Source organism: Mixophyes fleayi, chromosome 12 (genome assembly GCF_038048845.1).
Source record: "Mixophyes fleayi isolate aMixFle1 chromosome 12, aMixFle1.hap1, whole genome shotgun sequence".
NCBI lineage: Eukaryota > Metazoa > Chordata > Amphibia > Anura > Limnodynastidae > Mixophyes > Mixophyes fleayi.
The window spans coordinates 61,116,945-61,143,905 of record NC_134413.1 but is presented as its reverse complement, the minus strand read 5'-3'; the positions used below and the strand labels follow the sequence as shown (position 1 = coordinate 61,143,905).

General features: G+C 37.6%; 2 protein-coding genes across 2 annotated transcripts in view; both read right to left on the bottom strand.

Moving 5' to 3' along the window:
• Positions 1-26,961, bottom strand: part of LOC142108182 (C-reactive protein-like) — a 172,763-nt gene that overhangs the window by 31,198 nt on the left and 114,604 nt on the right. The gene's annotated exons all lie outside the window — the stretch shown is intronic.
• On the bottom strand, positions 3,854-22,956 carry LOC142109184 (butyrophilin subfamily 1 member A1-like). Its single transcript, XM_075193272.1, has 6 exons — positions 22,613-22,956; positions 11,862-12,137; positions 9,467-9,562; positions 7,954-7,992; positions 5,135-5,161; positions 3,854-4,493 (listed from the first exon to the last, which is right to left on the bottom strand). The coding sequence occupies exons 1-6, from the start codon at positions 22,872-22,874 to the stop codon at positions 3,895-3,897; spliced, it is 1,299 nt and encodes a 432-aa protein (XP_075049373.1). The 5' UTR covers positions 22,875-22,956; the 3' UTR covers positions 3,854-3,894.

Sequence of the window (26,961 nt, the reverse complement as noted above, 5' to 3'; positions counted from 1 at the left end):
ATTGCACAATAAGGTGCCACAGAGGAACCCATAGCTGAAGGAAAATTCTTTATCAAATTTAAAATAAATTTTAAGCAATACTGTTTCCAGAAGTGTCAATAAACATTAAATTGTGCAATTAGAAAGGTTTGCATCCTAAATCAAAAGCATTCTAAAACAATACAGGGCTTGATTAAGGGGTCAGGCTGCCCCAAGACAATAGGCTTATAGCGCCACTCTTCCTCTATACACACAGTTTCCACACCAGTCTAATACGCAGTAGGCAAGAGCTAACTCCTCCTTAATTTAAAATCTGGCTTCCTTCGCCTACTCCCCTTTTCAGCCAATGTTTATGTTCACCTATTATCAAAACTCAGGCCCATTGGCTGTTGAAATGGGTCACAGCAATCTTTGTCACTAATTTCAGCATGAACAAGCGCTACTGAGGGTGAAGATGTGAAGGGGGAGGGGACTGTCACGCCTGCGCCTGTCACCATTCTTCTCTCTACTACTTGGTTATCCTCAAGCTTCTGCCCAAGGATAACTCATTGTCTTCAGCCTTTACCATTGGAGTACGTCAAGATTAAAACTTTACTACATTTTTCTCTAATGTTTTATTTTTACTCTGGATAACAACTATTCTCTTGTTTTTTTAAAAAAAATGAGTTTCAGTTTATACGTCTGCCTGGCACAATTTTGCACCACTGAATAATCCACACATGATTTTAAAGTCATCCCTATACAGGAAAAGAGAAAATAAACAAATTCAAAATATGGTGTAGTGGCACAAATCAGATCCACCTTCCACCAATCCATTACAGACTATGACCGTGAAAGTAGCACCCCCCCCCCACTATTGTACCTTCTCCAATCCCTTGACTTTGGCTTGTGCCTCACGATCAGTCTCTCAGGACTAAGCAGCTTGTACGGACGCAGTGTGTCTCTGGTTGCTACCCCAGCCAAGGGGTTCTTACCTGAGAGCTGCCAAAACCATGACATTTACATACCTGGAGCACAAATATTTACTATATAGCTAAATATGTTAATAAAATATTCATACTTAAAAAAAATCAAGATTAAGTCAAAGAGATATATCAATTGTTCAGTGCCATCAAAGATCATTATTCTTGCTGGGTATAATAACACGAATTTCCTTCTTGCCTTCACTAGCTTTGTTCATACTATGGAACATTGCTTCCTCGCTCAGTAACTTTAGCAGAGAAGCCCTGGAAGAGCAGCAAGCGCTTCTCTTTCCAGGCAATTAATCCAGTTTTCTTGGCGGTAGTCCATATTGTAGTTGTTTTAGAGTAGTTGAGGCACTTAAAGATGATCGTTCTCAGTTAATTTTTCATATAGGTTTGTTCAATTGTTATGGTGCATTGACTTGTTTAATATTTAAAACATTTTGACAGTAATGTTGTTAAAATTGAACCTTTGGTTGTTTCTGGGAGACCCATTAAATGAAGATTATTTATTTTAGATCAATTTTCTAGATAATCTAATTGAACTAGCATTTGTTTTTGGGGCTTATATTAGAACTGTGCGTTTTTTATGGTTTTTATCTCATGCAAAATCTCTCCAATTCTAAATTTAATAAGTTGACCTTGCTTAATTGATTTGGAAAGATGGTCCTTTGGGTACTTTATCACTGTCGTGATTGTGCTAGCTTGTGTTTGCCTTAGCGGCTTCATAGTTTTTCTTATAGGTCTAACAATTTCGTCATATGATACAGAAGGTGAGTTTGCGCTAAGATTTTTAGTGCGCTAGACAGATGGTCCCCTAACATAACGTTTTATTCACAAGAATCTTTTTCATGGGTTTTCCTGATCTGTTTGTGCTGCAATTACCTATTTTGTGATCCTTTAACTTGTTGGGTTTCTACAGGATTTTGATTGTTAACACAATTGTCCATTTTGCTGGGTATAGAGGCAGGTCAAGATAAAATACAGTCCCATCAGGGAGATGGTAGGTAATATAAGGCAAATAGGTTAACACGTTTCTTTGACAGATACAAGATGTAGTATATCATGGGGCCACAAGATGGCAACGCGTTTCCACCATGTCTGAATATATGTACTGCAGGCTTATAGTTTACATGTAAAAGACAGTTATTCTGAGTACATTTATCACTTTATTTAATAAATTTGCAAGATGAAAGCACTCTGGTCACAAATATGAGGGATATTTCTGTCCTCATAATACTTGGCAACTGTAATTATTCTTAGGAGCTCTTGCAGTCCCAAAACAGTGACTGTACAGAGGCTTACAATTAATTTTTTGATAGGAAACAAGTGTTATAAACTGAGTGCTATACAGATTGGCTAATGCATATACCAGAAGGCAGTGGAGTAGTGTCTACCTTATTTTCACCTGATCCCACTAGACAGTGTATTCCAGAGAGATTCATAATGTCCATGAATGGCGGGGATGCTAAAATGCCATGTCCGTATATGGGAGGGCCACTTATGTCTTATCAGATTTGCGGTCATGTTCCACCATTTTAAATTGCAGGCGCTTATATCTAGCAACCTTGGCTATTCACAGGATTTAAAACAGTCAGAGCATAATGTTCATTACTTATGTTTGCAATCTATTGATTAAAGCCAAGACTCTAACTCTGCTCTATACACTTTATTACTGTAAACGGCACTGGTATTGGAAAACCCAGGGTTGGATAGTCAATGATCAGAAATTCATTCTGGTTACTGCCCAAAGGCTGAGTCTGTTGTAGGATAGCGGAGAGAATTTTCTTCCAGGTGACAAAATAGATATCATTACACAGACTGGTAAGATATCTCACAATAGAAGGTGGTATCACAGCTATGCAGTTTGCATGACTTCATTCAAGAGCATTGCAGATTTAACTGACTTAAAAATGGGACAAGGTTACGTTTCAACTGAACATGCAACAGATACTGCAATCAGAATCAATGAAACATGGGTACATTGGTGAATTCCAATCTAGATAGTCCTAAATTTGGACTGTCCTGCTCTGCTGTATGTTGCCAGGGGTATATGATCAGGTAAATTTGTGTTCAAAGTAGACAAGAATACCCAACCTCTTTCCAGTCCAATGTTGTGATACTCTCCTTACTACAGGGTGCAATATTTTGGGTGGTGTACTTACAATTCCGTTAAATGTTGGAAAGCAAAATTGCTGTTACTGAACTTTAAAAGGCATGGACTATAATCCTATTGTTAAAGGAACTGAACCCTTTAGCGAAAATTCTAAAATTAATTCTCTAAATGTAATAACTGTAGACATTAAGGGGTATATTTACTAAACTGTGGGTTTGAAAAAGTGGACATGTTGCCAATAGCAACCAATCAGATTCTAGCTGTCATTTTGTAGAATGTATTAAATAAATGAAAGCTAGTACCTGATTGGTCACTATAGGCAACATCTCCACTTTTTTAAACCCGCAGTTTAGTAAATATACCCCTAAGACTTTACCTTGTTTAGCATTTGTGGGGGATTTAAAAGTGGCCAAAACCGGCTAAGTAGGCAGCTGTGATGGAAAAAATATTATTGTGTGTGTGAAAGGGAGGACTAGAAACCTTCATGACTAAAATCCTTGCCTATATCTTTAACCATGCTACAGTTCCACATTGTAAGCAGGAGAGGACATAATCAGTATATAATGATAACAAGCTATATAGCACCCATGCGCAATTTAACAATGAAGCAGGGATAATTTGATCATTGACTGTGATTGGTCAGAAAGCACAGCCCAATCGGGTTTATGTTGTCCATGTTATTATGTAGTTGGTCAAGCCATTTATTTAAATTAAACCTTATCTATCTATATTCAAATAAGTAAAAGTGAGTAAAAACATAAAACATACTTTTATTTGAAAAAAAAATGAATCCCCATTCAACCTCATTAAAATAATTGTTTGAACTAACACTGTTTTCTAGCAAATATCATCAGGTTTTCCCTTGGACAACATATGTGTCAGTTCATTAGTAACATTACTAAAACAATGTATGCAGCCATCTGAACACACATGGATACTTTCATGGTGTTTCCAAACGGAGAAAAATGGAAATAAGCGTACTTTGTTTGTAAACACATGCATAAACGAGTACATAAGCTGGCCTGTTAGAGCATCATAAAAGTTAAGTTTCTCTGTTTTATGATTTAAATATATCCCAATTTGCTTTGGTGGTAAAGAGTTATTTAGTGTACTATGATGGTCAGTGTAGACCTTGTAACCAGTATCATCTAGCTCTAGAATCCAAAATCCTCCTTTTGGTGATAAATCAACCTTTCCCTTCCGGTTTACATTCTCATAAGCAACTCCAATAGTCCAATGTTTTGCATCTTCTACGTTCACTTGCCAGTAATTTTGATTTGCAGATAAATATTCTTTTCCTAGGACATAAAGCCGTGTGTCAAACCTTTTGTCATTATCAGGTATGTTTTCTTTTTCATCCCTACGGGACAAGCGCTTAAGGTCCTCCGACACCTCCAGATCTGGATGAGCTGTTTCTGGATCCAGCTTGACATCAACTAAGAAATTTAATGTACAGTATATTTAATGACAAATGGCAATTAAAATTGTTTAAGGCATTGACATCACCATCAAGGGCAAACAGTTTTTCATAGATGTGCAATCTAAAATAACGTATATCAGGTATAACATTCGTCATTAGAAAATAACAAAAATCTTGCAGCCTCAAAAAGAGGAGTCAGTATAAAACACTGTGGGTAAGCTGAACTTTTGGCTCAATTCTCTTTTTATTATTGCGTTTTTTTGTTCACATGTTGTACTCATCAACACAATTTTTTATTATGTGTTGTTAGGGCAAATTCCCAGGGATTCTCAAGGAAGGCAATTAATAAAATGGAAAGGGATATTGCAAAACATTTTTAAGCTGCAAGACATCAGCAGCTTCCCCTATACATAGAATGAATAGAATTCTTGGAACCTCCAATCAGGGGATGGGCAAGCGTCTGGGTGCCTTGCTCCTAATAGGTATATTTATATTACAGTTTCTGAATATAGCAGTCATAGTTTGTAGAGAATTATTTAACATGGGAGGCAATCATTGTCATTGATTTCTCTAAACTTCTTATTTATATACAAGGTAAGAAGCTAACCAAAATGTTCTTATTTTATAAATTCACAAATCCCTTATTTCATCACATACCTTTATTTTGTAGTGCTTCCTTAAATTCTAGGGTAAAATAAATAAAATACCATTATTTAAATAGTAAGTTAAGAAGCATAATGAATTAAAATTGGTTTGTATACATATACATCATTTTCTCAGATAGGATGAATTTAAAAATCAGCTCATAGACTATTAAAAGATGCTGGTATCTGTGTGTTGGTGGCCAAATTTGTTCTTCACAATATAAACTATCCAAGCAAAGAAAAGGGGGTGTATAGGAGACATTGATTTGCAGATATAAGGATGGAGAGCACATAGGCAAACCGAGAGGGGGTTTCCTAGTACCTGGAAACCCCCCTCAAAGCATGGGGCACTGTATAATTGAGGTGGCTGGCCTCGCTTCACACAGCTCTGCTTGAAAAGGGAGAGTCTCGTGCACCTAACAGTAGTCCAGGAAGCATTGCCCATGTATATTATAGGGATAGGAAGAGTTGGAGAGCAGCCAAGCACTGTCTAATATTATAGCCATGCCCCAAAGCATGCTGCTCACGTCCACTGGTGGTGTGGTGTGGAAACCCCCCTCTACAAATCTTACGTTTGCCCCTGGAGCATCACACTGTAGTTGATCATGACGTTCATCTGTAACTGTAATGCTGTTGGGGAGGTCAGGGTTAGTATTGTGGGCATACTCCACAGTTTGGAAGACAGCAGATTTGACAGAGCACTCCTAAAAATGTCCCTATCTGTGACAATGCAATCAAAAATATAGGAGTTGTGCAATGCTACCCCTGAAGTCCATGTATAATGATAAAAAGGTCTATAAACACCACTGGGCAGTATATCAATGAAGCAAGGTTAATTCAAGCGTACACAATGCAAGTGAGTGGGCAGGAAAAAAACAGCACAATCCGGTTTCTGTTCCCCATATCATCATGTGGTGGGTCAAACCATTTGTTTAAATTAAACATAATTTATTTGTATTTGAATAAGTGACAGTGAGTATGCAAACTTTTATTTGAAATAAATACAATCCCCTTTCAACCTTATTGAAAATATTTGTGAGAGTAGTATTAAAAAAACAAAACAAAAGTGAACATTTGGTGTATTCATCATCATCAACATCACCACCATTTATCTATATAGCGCCAACAATTCTATAGCGCTGGGCAGAGAATATTTGTCATTCACATCACTCCCTGCCCCATTGGAGCTCACGGTCTAAATTGCCTAACATCCACCAACAGACAAATGTTAATTTTATTAGCAGCCAATTAATCTACTAGTATGTATGATCACATTGTAAAAACAACATTTGTGTATATTTATTTATGATTGTATTGTTAATTGCTAAACTGGTAAACGCATTGCAAAGCATTGGATTTTGCTTTTATTGTGTCTTTGTTCAATTATATTATATAACATATAAAAAATAGGATATTGATGGGGCGCTCATTCAACTGTTAGAATGGTATATACATTAGATGGCATGATATGTCACATTTATCTTCTATGGTCATTTGGCATACTTGTTTTCAACAGGCAAAAGGTAATTTATCTTTAAGTAAAGAGCACTAAGATTCTATATAAGAACTCACTGCTCATTACTGGGGAGGTTTACAAAACTGTCCCTTCCAAATGATCAGTGGCAATAAATAGCAAGCTTCAACATGGTGGTGATCAAGGAACAGTGGCGGTGACTGGGAGCTGTTAAGGGAAATTGACATTTGCCCCTCTTAATTAACTGTGATAGACAATGCCACCAATATTGAATCTGAAAAGTGGGGAAAATTAGGGATGTTCACTGATCCCTGTGTTTTGGTTTTGGTTCTGTATCTGTATTAACTTCGTGTTTTGGTTTTGGTTTTGGCAAAACCGCCCTCATGTGGTTTGGTCTTGATTTTGGATTGGCATTTATTTTTTGCAAAAATTGCTAAAAAATGCTAAAATCACATAATTTGGCTTTTTTTTGTTCCTACATTATAATTAACCTCAATAACATTAATTTACAGTAGTTTCGGCTCAATATTGACCACCTTACAATATTATTCAAACTCAGTGTTGACTAACCTGTGACACTCCAGGTGTTGTGAAACTACAAGTCCCAGAATGCTTTGCCAATATATAGCAGCTTATTGCTGGAAGGGTTTGCTGGGATTTGTAGTTTCACAACACCTGGGGGTAAATGTATGAACCTCCGGATTCTTCAACTCCGGGGAGTTCAGCGTCTTCAGCGCTTAAATTTAAAGCGGCGCTGCCTTGTAAAGGGAGACTTCCCTTTACAAGGCAGCGCCGCTTTAAATTTAAGCGCTGAAGACGCTGAACTCGCCGGAGTTGAAGAATCTGGAGGTTCATACATTTACCGCTGGAGTGTTACAGGTTAGTCAACACTGTTCTAACTCCTCCTGTGTCTGTGTGAGCAATGGCACTGGAGAATTTCGAACTTGAGGCTGGAGAGTGACAAGTACACTGCTACCCCTGTTTCTGTGTGAGCAATGGCGCTGAGCAATAGCACTGGAGACTGACAAGAAAGCTGCTGCCCCTCCTGTGTCTGTCCTAGCAATGGCACTGGATCTACAGTGGATGGAGGTACTTATGTAATCAAAAGCCGCGAGATCCGACGACGCGACAATGACATTTTGCCTCGATTTCAGTTCCGAGGAAGAGGGAAAGTATCGAGCCGGCTCGGATTTGAAATGGCTCTGTTTTCTAAAAACCTGAGCATCCCTAATAAAAATATAAATGTGTTGCATAGGGTTTCTGGTGTTTTTGTGGTGATACAGTGGTAAATCTGTGTATTCCAGCTTGTAAAAAATGCTTTCAAATTTTCTATGAAAAAATATTTATTTCTTTATTACCTTTAAAATTATCTTCAGACGTCTTTCTTTTTTTTATTACTGTAATAAAAAAGAATACTGTTATAATGCAAAACTGAAATATACACAAAAATATAACACTTATGTCTGCTAAAATGTAATAGTCGTAGGTGGTTAGCAAAAATAGAGAACAAATACGATAAAAGAGAGACACCAACCAGCATAAACTGCCAAACAAGACAACTATAAAATTGTTACAATTGTAAGCAATTCAAGGCACTGCTTGAAAAAATAACAAACCACAAATAAGTCAACGGAATTTAGTTCCTCTATGGAAGAACACACACTGGAGAATGAAATATTGAAAGGCGCAAGGTCTAATTATAAGCTAGAGGGTTTCCCAAGCTTCTCACTGACAACTTGGGAAAACCCCCATGCCTTTAAAAAGACCTTGCGTCTTTCAATATGTCATTCTGCAGTGCGTGTTCCTCCAGAGAGGAACTAAGTTCTGTCGTCTTGTTTATGATTTGTTATTTTTCCAAGCAGTATCTGGAGGATTATTTGAGTTTCTTCAAGGAATAAGAAAAGAAGATTTTTTTTACAACTACCTGTGTAATATTCGTTGGATTTTTTTTAATGGACAACTACAGGACCTTGGATGTAATCTTTTGGGACATTTACAGGATTTTGAATGTTTTGGCTTTTATTATGGACTCAAGTCTAAAGGATTAAAAGCTTACAAGACAGCATCCATCGCAGATGAAGAACGCAGATGGTAAGTATATCTGATTTTATTTTTTTAATATGTGGTGTAAAAGAGGAGTGTATTTTAATTACATTTTAGTTTTTTTTTAAATTATTTTTATTAAAATAATGTAGTTTAACAGAAGTGTTTGTTTTATTTAAATTTTACTGTCTGGTACTGCATGGCTCAGCAGGCCCTGGGTGTCAAGGCATGTTGGCACTTGTGGTTCTCCAAGGTTTCGTCCCTCTGGAAGCATAGGGGCACAGCCATATATTTTACATCTATGATGCTCAGAGAATTAAGCTGCACATATATGAAACATGTCCAATCTTCTGTTTCATGTGAATGTATATTAATTATATGTAACATCATCCCCCTAATATACAACAGTGCGGTATTCGTCAGCACAATAAATAATGGGCAATAATAATTAATAATATGAAAAGACCTGGTTATAACCTAAAGGGTTGAGTTATTATTAAAAAGTTTGAAATTAAATTTGTAGTTATAGTAACAATAATGGCAATATCAGCTATAAAAGAATGGAGCAATTAATTAAATAAGAGGGGTGTACAATAGCTGAGGCACATTTGTCCTGTAAGCTCTTCTAAGGACAGCTCTAATGTGTCTAATTATAAATCCAGCACTGATTACTATTATTTGATTTGAATATACATGCTGTTAATTAGATCACTCCTTTAAGAAATCCTTGATTCTTAAGTGTTCTATGGCATAATGCATAGCAAAATCATTGGATAAAATATATTTAACTATAAAGCTTAAACTGGGAATCAGTTTAAACTGCCTTACCTTTGTACCAAATACAGATCCCAAATATAAGTATAGCAAAAAGAACGTTGAAGAAAATGCTTGCATGGTATCCTGAATAATCAAAGAATATGGAATCTAAAATTTAAAAAAAAATCAAAGAAATATTAATATGATTATTTTTAAATGAAAAAAAATTAAGTTAGATTTAATATACTATGCTAAATGTAACAGTGCTTGGTTCTACACCCACTCCTGCTTTAAATGCTGGCTGTCGGCTTTGACAGCTGTAGGCAGAAAGAATTGTAAAAAAGTGCCGTAGCGGATGGTATATGAATGCGAGTAACTCACAGCAATGCATATGCTGCTCTTTAGGTCACTGAGCACCCATGCACTTCAACCTTCTTCTTGCCACTTGCTGTCAATGCAGCGACCCATATTTAAAGTTGGATTGATGGGAGAGCTGTGTAAACCCCTTCAAGAGAAATGATATGCAATATATAGATTATTTACATAGATTATATTCCAATGAGCAGTAAAGCAGATGTATCAATTTATTACTAATAATAACTTACATTATTTGGATTATTGATGTGTACAGACAGTTATATTTGCAAATAATAATTTTATATACCAGATATAATTGTTTAATTAATTAATTTGACTGTTGAGTATATTATTTTCTAAGCATCTGCCATATTGTATTTATTGAAACCAAAATCTTTCCTTTAACAGTCACAAGTGTCATTTTATCTACAATTGAGTATTTTTCACCCCAAAAAGCTGTTTTTGTTGAACATACATTTAGGATCATTTACATACGTCTGTTTTTATTTTTGCTCAAGACTTTACACTTCTGTACTCCATATGTGCACCTAAAATGCATACACATACAGTACATCTGTATGTAGATTTTTATGTATCATTGACTAGCATCAACTTATACTTCTCACATGCACATCACACCCCCCACATTCCTTTCAGATTTCCCCACATGCTCACCAAACATTGCCACTTTTTCACAATTCTTTCTGCCTAGAGGTGGAACAGTGGGCGGGCAATTGTATACAGAGCACAATAATTGCGTGTTAACATAATTGTGAACTTAATTAATTTCTAATTTAATTAACATGATATCTATATTATCTAAAGTTGTGGCCTTCTATTCAATATATGAATTCAATACCTCAATTGACATTTTCATTTGAACTACTGCAGGAAAGAAGATTCTCATTTGATTTTCAAGGGAAAACAACAGATTTTTATTGAAAGCCCGGGAACAGTGCTTTCATGCCCTAGTGCTCGAAAAAATAAGTGAAAACTTAAAAATGTGCACAAGGGTGCGGTACATGGCCCTCCTCTAGAAAGGAAAGGAGCTAGTCCCCGACCCCCGTATCCCAAAGGACCCTTAGAGGGCAAGGATCTTCAGACCCCCTTTGCCACAAGGGTAGGGGGGCCCCTTTAGCCCCTGGGATCCACTGAGGCTTCACCCAGGGCTCGACAACTGGCCCAATATAAGGTTAATAAAAGTGTCTATGTCTATTTTAAATCAAAATGAGCTGTTGTCCCAATGTTAGAGATAAAGGTCTCTGCTTAAAAAACTGTGGTCTTGATGTTATCATATCTACCATCTCATTGCTGTTCTTCTTTACCACTATCTATCACTAAGCAGTAAAGATATGAGCAGATAGTTTTATCCATTGGTGGATCTAGCACTGTTGCAGGGCTTGTGATGACAATGGGGGAACCAAGGCAATGCTGAGCCTTCTGCTTCTGAAGCCTATGCTCTGCTCTTCTGAGAAACTGGACCACCATAACTTCCCAATATTATATATATATATTTATATATATATATATATATATATATATATATATATATATATATATATATGTGTATAGAGGAGGTCTGATGGGCATGTGAGGAACATGTAGAGAGTTCTGATGTACATATTAGGGACATATGGGGAGGTCTGATGGGAATGTGGGGGCATGAGTTATGGTCTGGTGGGTATGTGGGGGCATGTGGCAATGTTTGGTGAGCATGTGGGGAAGTCTGAAAGGAATGTGGGGGGTGTGATGTGCATGTTAGAAGGCCTGATTGGCATTTGGGGAGGTCTGATGGGCATGTAAGAGGCCAGTGGGGGAGGTTTGATGGTCATGTGGTGTGGTCTTATGGGCATGTGTGGGGCTTGTGGGGAGGTCCGAGGTGCATGTAGGGCAGGTTTGATGGGCATGTGGGAAGGTCTGATGGTCATGTGGGGAACATGTGGTGAGGTTTGAGGAGCATGTTGGTAAGTCTGCAAGTGCTGCCCTTTTGAAGGTTGTAGGGCTGCACATTTGGCTCTTGATGTAAATCAGATTGCCCATGGCTGCTTTACCATATAAGCCCATCATTGCTCTAGAAAATTACAGTACTGAAGCAAAGAAAACATTTTACCTGATAAAGAAATAACAGCTTCTCTTTGATGCCCTGGACGTGAATTTTGTACTACACATGATTTCTTGTTGGATTCTTTCTCAAAATTTATAGCAATGTTGATGCTGTACAATTTATCTTCATTTTGAGTTATTGATTTTGAAGTTTCTTTCAGGCTTTCCCTGTTGTCACTGAACCATTGTGCTTCTGGTTTTGGATACCACCCAGATGATGAACATGATACCTGCATGTGTCCTGAAAGATGTTCAATGACGAAAAGTGGACTTGTTCCAATTGCTTTGAATATAAAAAAAAAGTACCAATTATCAGATTGATTTTACTCAATTGTAAATGTAGAATAACTGCAGTGACAACATAAACAAAAAAGTGGTAATAGTGTAAAGAAAGAATACATGGTAATGCTGGTTACAACGAGAATCCTTTTTCGCAATTGACTTAAATTACCCAAACTATTCACATTTAAACTAATCAGAGACCTACCACAAAATGTGTGGTGCGCAGAAAAGACATAATACAATGTGCTTTTCTGATTTGTGACTTCCTCAGTATTAAATAGACTGGTAAAGATCGATACTGAGAAATTAGAATATAGAAATTATTTAATAATGTATATTGTGTCTTTAAGATTGCTTGAAATATAATGTATACGGTAAGTCTTAAGACAATGAGTACGTGGCAATGTTCCAGGAGATTTGTGAAACATATTAAACAGTAGATAAGAGAAGCGCTGGTAACAAATAGTTTACTTTAGATAACATTGTAAGTAGATTTTGAAATTTACTTTCCAAGGCTAAAATCATGACAGATTTATTGCCTCAATTATTTTAAATATATGATGCCAGGTGTTATATCTTTTTGGATGCTAGAGTGCTATAAGAATGTGCAATCTTGATTGTAATAAACAGAACAGTTTCTATAGACACAAGAGATGGTGTTGTGTTCTCTCTGCTCTCTAAATGATCAATGCATGTATCATCATTTATTTATTTATATAGCGCCACTAATTCTGCAGCGCTTCACAGAGAACTCATACACATCAGTCCCTGCCCCATTGTAGCTTACAATCTAAATCCCCTAACATACACAGACTGAGAAAGACTAAGGGCAATTTAATAGCAGCCAATTAACCTACCAGTATGTTTTTGGAGTGTGGGAGGAAATTGGAGTACTCGGAGGAAACCAATGCAAACACAGGGAGAACATACAAACTCCACACAGATAAACTCATGGTCGAGAATCGAACTCATGAACCCAGTGCTGTGAGGCAGAAGGGCTAACCACTAAGCTGCCCACGCATGAAATAAATATTCCTTTGATTGTGTATCGTTCGGCTTCAATTAAGAGATAGCATACATTGGAATTGACAATAGAAACCTAGATGTTTGTTCACATTTAATCTATTTTAATCAACACATAAATAATGTTAAAAGAGGAGGATTAATACTGTGTCCTGTGAAAAATTATTATTTTCTACAAATCATTTTTAAAAAGTTCTTAAAATATAAAATAAAGGACAAGTATTTTAATGTTTAATCAAATCATCATACTCTCTAAACATTTGTTTTCCTTATTCATTATTTAGCAAGATGTCCATCATAGTTTTCAGGGTTTTTTTGTCAAGAAGTAGATGAGCATAGTTGAGGTAGAGTTTTGAGCTATCCTAATTTCACAGAGTGAAACAATCTGAGAGTTCCACCAGTCCGCCAAAGTAAAAATTGGTGGAAAAGTGCTATCCTTATCCGGAGTTCACCTGGTCTTTTAAGTTTGGTGTCTACTTAGTAATATTTCATAAGTTCCGGATGGATGATCTTCGAGTTCAATGTATCTGAACTGATATGTGACTTGCTTACATTGGAATTCTGATTGGTGATATTATTATCGATCCCCTTATGGTGGTTATAGGAGCGCTTGTGAGTTCCTCATTTCATTTTGTATTAAGGCCACAGTGTATTGTTATCTGGATTGATCACCAACAAAGGCGGGAGGGCAGTGATGACCTTTAGTATCAGCTAATAAATATGACTTTACAGTATTTGGTTGTTAACATGTCCTCTATACATCCTAGATGGGCAGTTAATGCACCAAGATGACAAAAGTAATCTTTGACAAGCCCTGTTTCCACATGGATTGGACATATGTGAGAAGTTTGGTGGTGTTAGTAGCAATAAAACATGAATCCACTTTAAAAAAATGTATGTGGTACTATACATGGTCTGATAACATGATTAAAGCTGATGCAATGCCACATATTTGGTGGATATTGGATTTGCAAACCTGTAGGTTTAGTATTGGCCAAGGAAGTCAAGAGTACATGTCATCCAACAGTATTAACTTGGGCTGAACAATACATGTATATTGCGGTAGTGGAAGTATGCTCATATATAAATAATCAGAGATTTTATATTAAATAGACCTTGAATGCTTTGTGTATAGATACCCAGAGCTGGAGGCCCAAGGAAAAAATGACTGCTCATTGAAACATGCAAGGGACAGACCCACTGCCAAAGTGTCAATATCATTATCCCTCTACAACCAAGTAGGAGAACTTTTTTCCATGAACGGTTTGGCCTAAGTCCTCATAACTCAAACCTGGTTAGATCAGAGGTCATATTACTAGTGGTTAAGATTGCTCATAGGATAAATGCATCATGGCTGCTTAGGTTGAAACAATAGTTAAGTGACTCAATGCAATTTCTATGGCTAGCAAATTTCATGACAGCGTTCATAAAAGACTTCATCCAAAGCAAAGTCCCTTTATTACCTCTCTTCTGGCCTCGCTACTACCCAGCCCACACCCAGATAGTGAGGAGGCATTTAGGTCCACATTGCATCCAATTTAAGTTTCATTAGCAAGCATCAATGATAAGAATACTATGATATTGATGCAGATTTATTTCTTTATATGAAGCCATTTTGATAGGTGTGCTAAGTAACTGTCTGACATACATTATGCTGTCAAAGTAATAGAATATATTATAGACTTCAGACCACTCACTATACAAATATCGACAAATAAAAAGTCCTGATGGCACTTGCAACTAATTAAAACTTTATCACCAGCTGTCCTTAGAGGGGTGCAAACCCTCCCTAATGTCAGAAAAATTTCAATTAATCAAATTATGGACTGCGCTTGATATCAAACAGTATTTTGAATAATAGCACACTGATGTATGTGATAGGTATAAACATATAACGTGTTTAAAAAACAATTAACATTTCCCATACAAACACAGCTAAAAAACTGTTATCCATGGTAATTTGTAATAATAATAGTATACTTCAAACAACCTCTTCTAAACTAACAAAAAAAGCACACACTCCATTTAAACCAATTGCAAAATAGGATCATGAAAATGGGTATATTTGTATATATCACTCCTAATGGGTTTTGGAAATTCTTATGGATACTTCAAATAGTATTCTTATGGTTACTTCGAATAGTATAGCAATAATGAGATAAACGGGAAAAACTCAGGTTATCTCATTTGATATTCAGTCGAGAGATTTGTAGAGCCACAGGTCTCAGGTAATAGTAAATACTACAAATGGCAGGATGAAATGATTTATGTGAACGGACATAAAAGCTGTATTTGTCTCATTTAATATTCAGTTAGAGAATAGTTACCAGACAGTCCATAACTGAAATGAGGAAAATTAGTACTTGCCGGTCAGAGTGAGCCAGAGTCCAATTTAGCAATCCATTACTTGCATCTTGCATAGGGTGATAATTACTCTCTGGACTCCGACAGCGCCATAGTCCTTGCTGTCCGCAAACAACACCAGGGGGTAAATATATCAATCTGAGATTTATCGAAAAGTGGAGATGTTGCCTATAGCAACCAATCAGATTCTAACTTTCATTTTGTAGAATGTACTAAATAAATGATAGCTAGAATCTGATTGGTTTTTCAAACCCACCGGAAAACTCTCAGCTTGATACATTTACCCCCAGGATGGCATCCAACAAAAATGTACCAGCAGGCAAGTAAATCCATTTTCTGGCTCGAAAGTACAGCGTCAAGTTCACAGGATAGTAAATTGTTGCTACAGTTTCCAATCCAGTCAGAGTGAACCAAAGTCCAATTTAGCGATTGCATAGAGTAATGGGTCCCCTTTAATTTCTGACACTAAGATAATCCTTGCTTTCCACACACAATACCAGAATAGAATCTACCAAGAAAGTGTTTGCAGTAAATCCTATTTGTGGTTCCAAGGAACAGTATTCAGTCCACAATCAATGGTAATAAATTGCTGCTACAGTTTCCAATCCTTAGACCCAAATATGAGATATAGCACATAGATACAGATAAACTTGAAGTATCTATATGTGATTCAGATTATTATTAAACCTAAACTATATGCAAAAGTTTGCCTCATCATTAATCCTTCTATTGCAGGAGACACTTTCAATAGACACTAACCAGAGGTCTGGGAAGTGGATGGTGTACCTCAGTGGGCGTAACGTCACATGAGATCCAAATCCTTCTCATGCCACACAGTGTTGCTGATTTACTATACAGCTTCTACTTTGTCATTCAAATGTAGTAGGTCCAGAACCTCTCTCAGTAGTCTCTGCCCATCTTCAAAAAGAGCTGACAAGGCTTAACCACCAACTCCTGGTGCACACTGGACAAACTGATGTCTAAAACTGTAGAAACCTTTTGCCAAAATGAAACCCAAGGCAGTTCATCTAAAGTCTGTATTGCAGTGTACGCCACCAGCAGAGAGGTTGGTGATACATACTTATGACACTTGCACATTGAGGTAACACTCTCTTAATCTAGAGCCCTTCTGGAGCAGTTTAGAAGATTGGTAGTAGACTTAATAATGGAACAGCCTATCTGGCTCAAGCATGTATCCATGTTCTGAAGAAGGAACAGCATTTTGGCTGACCGGCAAAAGCTCATCCAGCTCCATTAATTTTAATGCCATGTAACAGTGAGGTTCTGTGAAAATCAGTTGTTTCCTTCTAATAGGAAATTATTTATATTTTTTATACATGTTGATGATAAAGTTTCCCTTTCAGACTATTTCAATGGAGGTTTTAGAAATTAATACAGTGTCGAAAGAGTGATTTCATTGTGTTTTTATTTAAATAAAATATGTTTTACCTTTTTTCTTTTCTGTGCTATTTTACTTTTGTTGTTCCCACAAGCTCAACCATGCACAAATAGCCATAGGCTTGATGGAATAGATTGTGCCACGATAGTTGAGATCATTGGGTGGCATATTCACCAGTCCAGTGGTACATACTTTTTACTGGTATTATTACACTGGTACCATACAAGCTTGATCTGGGCAAGAAGTTAGTAATAATATTATTGCTACATCATTAATCCTCTGCCCCATCTTTATGCCAGACAGAGTTTTCCACTTAATTTCTATGGGGCTTCCAGGGCAATGTGACATCTGGTGGTAAGAAATGGCACTGCATGTAAAACAGATCTGTTAGACTTAATGTTTTGGTAGATACACTTTATGTGATGTGATGTATTTATATACAGCAGCACGTTACATGAATGGCAGTAAGACGTACCTGGTGCAATTTCAATGCTTGCTACAACTGTATCAAATGAGAGATTATTAATGAAAGTGGAGTCATAGAACTCAAATACTTCATTTTTTTACTTTTCTTTTAAGTTTTTCAAGTATTTTATATTATTCATCTGCTGGTGAAGAAAGAGTTCTTGAAGACATGGTTCTCCCTTTTTTCTTTCTTCTGTAGTCAAAATTATGTGGACATCCCTTCTAATTAGTGTGTTTGGCCATTTCAGCCACACTAATTGCAGCAGGTTCATAAAATCAAGCACACAGCCATACAAACTCCATAGTCAATCATTAGCTAGAGATTGGGTCATTCTGAAGCGATTAGTAACTTTCAACATGGCACTGTCATAGGATTCCACCTTTCCAATGAGTCAGTTTGTCGATTTTTTTTGCCCAGCTAGAGCTGCCCCAGTCAACTGTAAGTGCTGTTATATAAGCCATACCAACTCACAGAACACGACCTCCAAGTGCTGAAGTGTGTAGTACATACAAATCATCTTTGCTCAGTTGCAACATTCTCTACCGAGTTCATCAGGAGCTTCATGGATTGGGTTTCCATGGCTGAGCAGCAGCACCAAAGCCACAAATCTCTATGCATAATGCCAAATGTCGTCTGAAGTGGTTTAATGTACGCCACCATTGGACTCAGGAGCAATGGAAACTCTTTCTCTGGAGTGACAAATCATGCTACACCATCTGGCAGACTGATGGACGAATCTGTGTTTGGCGAATGCCAGGAGAACATTTGCAATCCAAGAGCCTATTTCAAAGTGTAAAGTTTGGTGGAGGAGGAAAAATTTTCTGGAGCTGTTTTTCATGATTAGTACTCTTTCTGCACCTAAGCTATTAAAGTTGACTGAGGACTTTCACTGGATACCATACATGGATAGCCTCTCCCGACTAAGAGGTAATTACCAGTTCTTGTTTTAATTCTCTCCTCAGGACCTGCAGAGCCGCTTACGAAGTAAGAACTATTAACTTGTTTGAACATTATTTCCTTGATTTATCCAAATATACATTACTGGATTGCTATCTGAGGGATTTTTTCCAATCAGATATTTGTATATACTTTGATATATGCATATTTGTTTGTATTTGTTTTGCTTTGAATTTCATTTATGCTTTCTGGCCAGAAGCTTTTCATGTTGGTTTATTAAATTGACTAAAAACGCATATTATATGTCTTTATGTACTACTACTTTGTAGAGTGTACCAGCTTTGGTTTATACAGTTCACATTTACACATTATTTACATATATATTCTTATTCCAAGCACCTGGGAGTTTTTTCTTTGGATTTGTTTTTCATGGTTTGGCCTGGAGCCATTAATTCCAGAAATCTTAATGCTACAGAATACAATGACATTCAAAAGAATTGTGTGCTTCCAACATTGTGGCTAAACTGTGAGGATGGCTCTCTCCTAATTTCAGCATGGCAATTCCCCCATGCACACAGTGAAGGCCATCAAAAATGGTTTCCAGAGGTTGGTGTAGAAGAAATAAAACCAAAGGGAAGAAAAATAGGAAGCACAGAGGACCTTCTGTATAGAATAGATACTACCATAACCATATTCATGTAAAACAGTTTTTATCACATCAAATTAACACACAATATAATAACACATCACAAAAATGCAAATGAAATATTATTAATATTATTATTAATTTTTATTTATAGGGCGCCACTAGGTGTCCGTAGCGCCGTACAGGGACAAACAAGTACAATACAAGGTGGGACGGCACGGTACAGTAAACATTAAGCACAGTAACTCAGTAAGCTCAAAGCACAGCTAGAGAGAGGGAGAGGGAAGACCAGCAAGCGCTGGAGCCCAAGAGGAAGAGCGTGGATGACGGGGAGACCCCCAGGGGGGTGGGGGTAAAGGTAGCTGGAGAGCAGAGTTAGAAGTGTAGGAAACAGGAGGAGAGATGGCCCTGCTCAAGGGAGCGTACAATATAAGGGGAGGGGTAGAAATAAAAAGGTTTCAAGCTCACTTAGAGACCAAAAAAAGAACAGGGATAAGTTCAGTCTTTCAATTAGATTTCAATTTGCCTATAGTGCTCATATAGGGAAAAATATTCCAATAATTGATGTTTTTTATACTGACTCTGAAATTGTATAAACCAAAAGCAAATGAATGAAGACATAGACCTGCAAAGATGATTGGCTTCGCTTATGGATCCCGATCTCTTGAGGGGAGTTCACCGCTTATTCAGGGTGAAATATAGATCTGAAGTCTGATTTGTGAAGACTGCGTCAGCGGCTTCTGACCCCGCCAACTGCAGCTGCACTGCAAGCCTCTATTGATCAGTTCATTTAAATTTTTTGGTGTAGAAGACATTGACTGGCCTGAACAGAGCCCTGACCTCAACCCCATCGAACACCTTTGGGATAAATTGGAACACTGACTGCAAGCCAGGCCCTCTTACCCAACATTAGTTCCCAACCTCACTAGTGGTTGTGTGGCTGAAGGGATGCAAATTCCTGTAGCCATGTTCCAAAATCTGGTGGAAAGACTCTCCAGAAGAGTGGAGGCTGTTATAGCAGCAAAAGTGGAATCAACTCCATATTAATGCCCTCTGTTATGGAATGAGATGTTCAACAAGCACATATAGAGTTAATACTGGCTATGATAGAAAGGTGTCAGAACACACAATGCATCACAGCATGCTGGGTATGGGGCTGAATAGTGCCCATGCTGACCCCTGTCCACCGCCTAAATTACCTACAATAGGCATGTGAGAACCAGAAATGGACCATGGAGCAATAAAACAAGGTGGCCTGCTCTGATGAAAAACACTTCCTGGCAATGGTATTCCCTGATGACAGTGACCTCTTACAGCAGGCACCTTGCCACACTGCAAAAATTGTTCTGAAATCCGGGAAAATAACAATGCAAAACTCGCAAGAGTTTATATCTTCTATATATATATATATATATATATATATATAGCCCTCTCTCATTTTCTCCTGTGCCATGTTAGAACAGTGAGCATGTAGGGAGGATGTTAGCTGCAGTGCTCTGCTCTTAGAATAGCGTTCAGGGTGAAAGAGGGACATAGAAAGCAATAGAATCGTGTGATTAGTTTAAAGCAGTTCTGTAGAGATCAGTCAGCAAGAATAGATTGGTTTAAATTTCAATCTGTCAGAGAGTTTAGACAGACTAGTGGCTACTGGTTGTTATTAATGCATACATAATAGTACTAGTATATAGACTGAGTTAGATATCATTCTGACCTAAGTAGTATATTTAGTGAAGAAAATCAGTATGCTTTTGTTGTCTGACTATTAGCAGCAGAAATAAAAAAACAAATAGATGTATTTCTTTTAAAATTTTAAGCAATCTTTGGTGTGGCAGTGACATTTTAATTAATTTTGGAAAAACTCAGTGTTTGCATGTGAGTGTCAAAGCAGCTGCACACCCCGAAAAAAGCTATATATTCTATTCTTTTCTGTTTTTCAATAATTGACAATTTTTAACGGTTCAGTCAGTGACATCTTTATTTAAAAAAAGGGTTGTTGCATGTCAGGGTTTTTTCTGGGCATTTTCAACGTTCAGCAACGTTGAACATTGCAGCGACTGTAAAAAAAAATGTCATCTGCCATGCCAACAGCTGAAGCAAGCACTTTAAATAAATTAACTAACCAAAAAAATGTAATGTAAGGTACAAGAGATAAAAATATTGAAATGCAATGCACACACTAAATTTGGAATGTTAGACAGCATGCATCATGGAGAGTGTAGAGGCAGTAACAAACAGATGTCATTAGATGGACAGAGGCATCAGTAGATATTTAGACAAGTAGATACACATTTGTAAAGCGCTACATAATTTGCTGTCGGTATATAAGTAAATGTTGATGATGATAGACAAAGGTGGCCTGCACTTATGCCAAAAACTTCAAAGACTAAGCACACAATACATTTTGAATATTACATGGCATCCATCATAGACAATTGAGCTATAGTAAAGAGAGAGGTCATTGGATGGATAGTAGTATGATTGACTAGAGCTAGACATTTATAAAAATAGATGAAGGTGGCTTGCACACATACCAAAAATTGACTAAAAATACTAATATTATGCACTTCTCAATGAGCAGATCATTCATCATTAGCTAAGTGCGTAGCTACAAGTAAGGTAGATATGTGCTGTAATGCTGGCATTTTGAATCAAACAAGGGGTCTCATATATATTTATGGGGAGGGCTGAAGAATCAGTCCTGCGGGGGAAAGCTTTGTCCAACTCTGGGGTAAAGGGGACTGCCCGAAACTTGCAGCGGAGGTTATCCCCAAGACCCAGGTATATAAATATGGAATGTATATAAATAGTATTTATAAGTTCTATTAGTGAAGTGTAAGAAATAAGTATTCAGATAGGCCAATATTTGCCATTCCCACACATGTAAGTATGTATAATACTCACATTGATGCAGATTTGGTTGCCCAAAATATGTCTTATCAATGCAATTCAATATTCTGAGAAATTAAGAGGACAGATTTTGGCACTGACAAAGAATACAAGTAGAGATGGAGGTATGCTGGATGATAATTTACGCTAAGAGATGGAGTTAGAGAACTGAATAGATCGATTAATTATTTTGGGAATTGAATTGGAGAAAGCAAATACAACAATGTAAAAATTATATAATCCTTCATTAAGACAGCACGCTGCAGACTTTGCCCAAAATTGGTAGCAATTGGACATTTGTGAAGGAATCATTAGAAAATAAACTGGAAATGACTGGAAAAGAATGTTAATGATATAAATAGTAATATAGGCACAAAAACAACTCAAAATAACAATATTTTACCTACTTTTAACAATTTTTAACTAAGTTCAGATCCAAAACCATAACTTTTTTGCAATTTCTTGGAAAAAACAGTTACAAAACCACAACACAAGCACGTTTTCCAAACCAAAACACTGAGGTCAGCACACATCTCTAAAATATATCTTCCGGTAGAGGAAGCCCTTCATATTTATAAGAATACAGAAATTCCACTGTGCAAGGTCCACAATGAAATAACAATTCCACAGAGTTCATTGAATAGAATAGACTAACATCAGTATTTGAATCATTACACGAACATTTATTGAAATGACATACAAAACATTATACATTCTAAAGAAAAAAGGTTATTTCTTTAATTATTTCATTTCATAATATTTTTAACCATAAGTCTTGAAATGTTTGTTACTTACCAGCTGGTAGAATTTCTATTGTAGACTCATCAAATATAAATTCACTCTGAAAGTAGCATGTATATAAGCCTTCATCTGCCGGTTGAATGTTCTGTATTCTCAGAGAAACATTTCCTTTTTCTATTTCATCTTTGATGAAATATGTACGTCCATGAAAGGCAGGATCCACAGGCTGAATCTCATCCTTCCCATTGCGATACAAGTGAATCACTGATAAATCAATGTTCCTGAGCCACTTAATTTCCATGCTCTTAGCACTCATCTGAGGTTTGAGGTTACAATTGATAATTGCATCTTCTCCAACAGCCACTAATACAGATGTTTCTTGACTGTAAACTGAAAATGTTTCTAAAGTTTAAAAATAACATAGTTAGAAGTTGCTGAAGCCTGCTGACATGCCAATTTGTGCTTTGGCAACATCGGAACACATTTGGAAGCAACAGTAAAGACAAAAATATTACAATATTTCAAGTTTTCTAAATTATTCTCCAAAGACCTCTGTTAAACAGAATTAAACTACTGTTATTAGTTCCAGGATACTCTACTGAGCATGCACGGGTCCATCACACACCTATAAGAGGCGCCTGTTCTGCTGTTCGGAGAGCAGTGTTGGGGTATAGGGAGGATAACCTAGGATTGGTGAGCCTCCTTCACCCCCCGGCATCATAGCGGCTGTAGCACTGTCGGTTGTTCCGCTACTGATAGTAACTCCTAGTCCTGATAATAATTCCTCTCCCTTGTCCTCTATTTCCCCTCTTCATGATCCTTCTTCACTATTGTAGTATTCTCACCCTCAGTCTTCCTCAGCTCTGCTTACTACCCACTGTTGTTTATATATCCCTTTAGGCTTCTAGTCCCCTCACCCTGACTCCCCACTTTGCCTTTCCTGTCAGTGCCCCTTCCCTTGTCAGGGCCCTCTTGTCCTCATGTCCTCCTCCTCCTCTTGCCTCTCCCTTTGGTTCCCCAGCCTCATTTTTGCACCTCTACACTAGGTCCCTGCCCTTGTTTCTCCTCTTCTTCCTTGCCTTTGCTTCTCCATCACTCCTCAGATCCTGTTAGTATACCCACACTGCTGAGCACAGGTTCAGCTTGCTTTATTTCCCTCTCTACCTCTTCTCCTTCCCTTTCCTAGCTTCTAAGTGTTCTAGAATTGACTTATAACTGTGTGCCCAATGCACCTGAGATGTTTTTAATTGCACCTTGTTTTTATTTTTTGTACTGCCCTGTATGCCATTTCTGTTTTGTCTATGCTCTATGCACAGCGCTGCGGACTCCTTGTGGCGGCATATAAATAAAAGATAATAATAATAATAGTATATAATATTATATAATAGCTAATAATAGTAATAATACAATAAAAAATGGTGCTAGTTATCACATTTGTTTTTCACTACAAAAACTAGACACCCAATGTTGTCTCCACTTTTAAATAAAATAACATTGCTGGGTGCACAGTGACTGTGACCTTAGGAAAGTGTCATGCAGGAGTTGGCTCTATCATTACTACAAGGAGATTAGTCACCAGCAGAATATATGGCATATATGAATATATGGCATAGCTGCCAACCTTTGAAGGTTGGTTTCCGGGAGTCTTGGTGTAGAGGTGGACATTGGGGTGCGGGGATCCGCAAATCACGTCATTTTGGCCCCGCCCCGTGACGTCATGACACAAACACGTCATTTTACAGGAGGTAGTAAGCGATTTCATTGAGCTTGTGATTTCACTGCTGTTTTGATTTCAAGTGCTGTTTGTTTAAAGTGTGGAGTTAGATCCAGTAAGGAGTTGAATCCAGGAAGGGGTTTAATCTGGTAAGTGGCTAGCAAAGGTTAGTACTCAAGTTCACTGTAGGCTTTAAGAAGTTAGGTTAGCCATAATAAGATGAGTGGTAGCAGGCTTGATGATCTCACTCAATGCATATCTTGTCATATGTATGCGCACTCGGAGTGAGTGTTCCGAGGTTTATACCTCTGTGAGAAATGTGAGCAATTTGTCTCTTTGGAAGCCCAGGTAACTGATCTAAAGCAGACCATTGCAACATTGAGAGACATTGCCAACCTGGAGAAGAGTTTACAGCTCACCGTTGATGCGTTAGCTGAGCAGGGTAGGGCAGAGACAGAGGAGGATGCACAGTTAGGCAGCGGGGTAACAGTTACTAGGGGTAGCAGAGGGAGGAAGAGGCAGGCCTGTTCTGAGCTAAGCAATCCCAGTAGAATTTCCAGAATGGATGAAGATACTGTGGAAGGCAGTTTAGAATTGGTAGAGTTGGGTGAGACTGCTTCCTCTAGCAACCAGGGGAATGGTCTCTCCAGCATAGAGGGGACCAAAGTTACTCAGGGACCCAGGCAGATTGTGGTGGAAGGGAATTCAATTATTAGGAAGGTAGATAGGGCAATCTGTTACCGGGACCGTGCATGCCGAACAGTGTGTTGTCTCCTGGGTGCTCGGGCTTGGCATATTAAGGAACGGGTGGACAGATTGTTGGGAGGGGCTGGAAATGACCCAGTGGTTTTGGTGCATGTTGGCACCAATGACCGAGTTAGAGGAAAAAGGGGTGTCCTAAAGAAGGATTTCAGGGACATAGGTCGCAATCTTAAGGCAAGGACATCCAAGGTAGTATTTTTAGGAAATACTACCTGTGCCACGCACTAGTCCAGGGAGGCAGAGGGAGATTAGGGAGTTTAATGCGTGGCTAAAAGATTGGTGTAGGAAGGAGGGTTTTGGATTCTTAGAGCACTGGGCTGATTTCTCGGTCAGTTGCCATCTTTATTGTCATGATGGATTGCACCTGAATGAGGAGGGGGCTGCAGTGCTAGGGGAGAGGATGATTAGAAGGTTGGAGGAGATTTTAGACTAGGCTTCGGGGGGAAGGGGCAAGCAAGTATTTATGGGATAGACATTGAGAGTAGTAAGGAGGAATTTAACAAGAGTCAAGGGGGTGGAGAATGGGGAAAGGGAAGCATAGCCAATAAGGAGAGGCCCTTTTTAAAGCAAAAAGATATACCTAAGGGATGCAATAGACTTTAGTGTATGCTTGCAAATGCAAGATGCCTGACAGGTAAAATGGGGGAGTTAGAACTAGTAGCAATGAATGAGTAGTATGATATTATAGGTATTACGGAGACCTGGTGGGAGGATACACATGACTGGGCAGTCAACTTGAAAGGCTATTCTCTCTTCAGGAGGGATAGGGTAAATAAAAGGGGAGGAGGAGTATATCTTTATATTAAGACAGAGTTAAAACCAAGTATTCAGGAAGTTATTTACAAGAATATTGGTGATAATATAGAGGCATTGTGGGTGGAGATATCCAGCGGATGAAAAAGTTCAGAGAAGTTGTTAATAGGGATATGCTATAAACAGCCAGATATTAGTATGATTGAGGAAGCCCAACTTCTACAGCAAATTGAAAAGGTTACACAACTTGGTCAAATTTTAATTATGGGAGATTTTAATTATCCGGACATTGATTGGAGTACTGAGACCTGCGGTACAGCTAGGGGAAATAGGTTTCTGAGCATGCTAAAAGACCATTACATGTCCCAATTAGTAGAGGAACCAACTAGGAACCAGACTTTACTGGACCTAGTAATAACAAACAATGTAGACGTAATATCAAATATTCAAGTAAGGGAACACTTGGGAAACAGGTATCATAATATGGTCTCATTTGAAATTAGTTTCCAATAGTAACGGTATAATGGATCAACTAGGACTTTGAACTTTAGAAAGGCAAATTTTAATATGTGAAAGGAGTCTATAAAGAGCATAGACTGGGACAAAGCCTTTGAAGGCAAAAATACGGAAGAAAAGTGGGCTGTCTTTAAAAATGTTGTTGGAAACATACACGTATAAGTTCATTCCTATGGGAAATAAATGTAAAAGAATTAAGTCTAAACCATTGTGGATAAATAAAAAGGTAAGGGAAGAAATGCAAAGGAAGAAGTGTGCATTTAAATTGTTTAAGTCTGAAGGGTCGGAGGAATCCTTCCGTAGGTACAAGGAATGTAATAAAACATGCAAAAAGAAAATTAGATTGGCTAAATTACAAAATGAAAGGCACGTTGCAAAAGAAAGTAAGACAAACCCCCAAAAGTTTTTTAAGTATATAAATGGCAAAAGGATTAAAAAAAGATAATATAGGACCCCTAATAAGTGAGATGGGTGAATTAATAAATGATACTAAGGAAAAAGCAGAGGTATTAAACACTTTCTTTTCTTCAGTATTTACCAGAGAGGAACAAATGGTAGGAGTAATACATAAAAATGGAAATGAAACCATGCCATTAATTAATACTTGGTTGTCAGTGGAAGAAGTTCAAAGGCGACTGAAGAATATTAAGATAAATAA

Excerpts from the sequence above, each read along its gene's own strand:
- LOC142109184 (XM_075193272.1), bottom strand. The coding sequence starts at position 22,874 with ATGAGTGCTAAGAGCATGGAAATTAAGTGGCTCAGGAACATTGATTTA. Across the intron at positions 12,138-22,612 it reads AATAGAAATTCTACCAGCTG|CAATTGGAACAAGTCCACTT; the intron begins GTAAGTAACAAA and ends TTATATTCAAAG. Across the intron at positions 7,993-9,466 it reads GATCTGTATTTGGTACAAAG|TAATAAAAAAAAGAAAGACG; the intron begins GTAAGGCAGTTT and ends TTTTTATTACAG.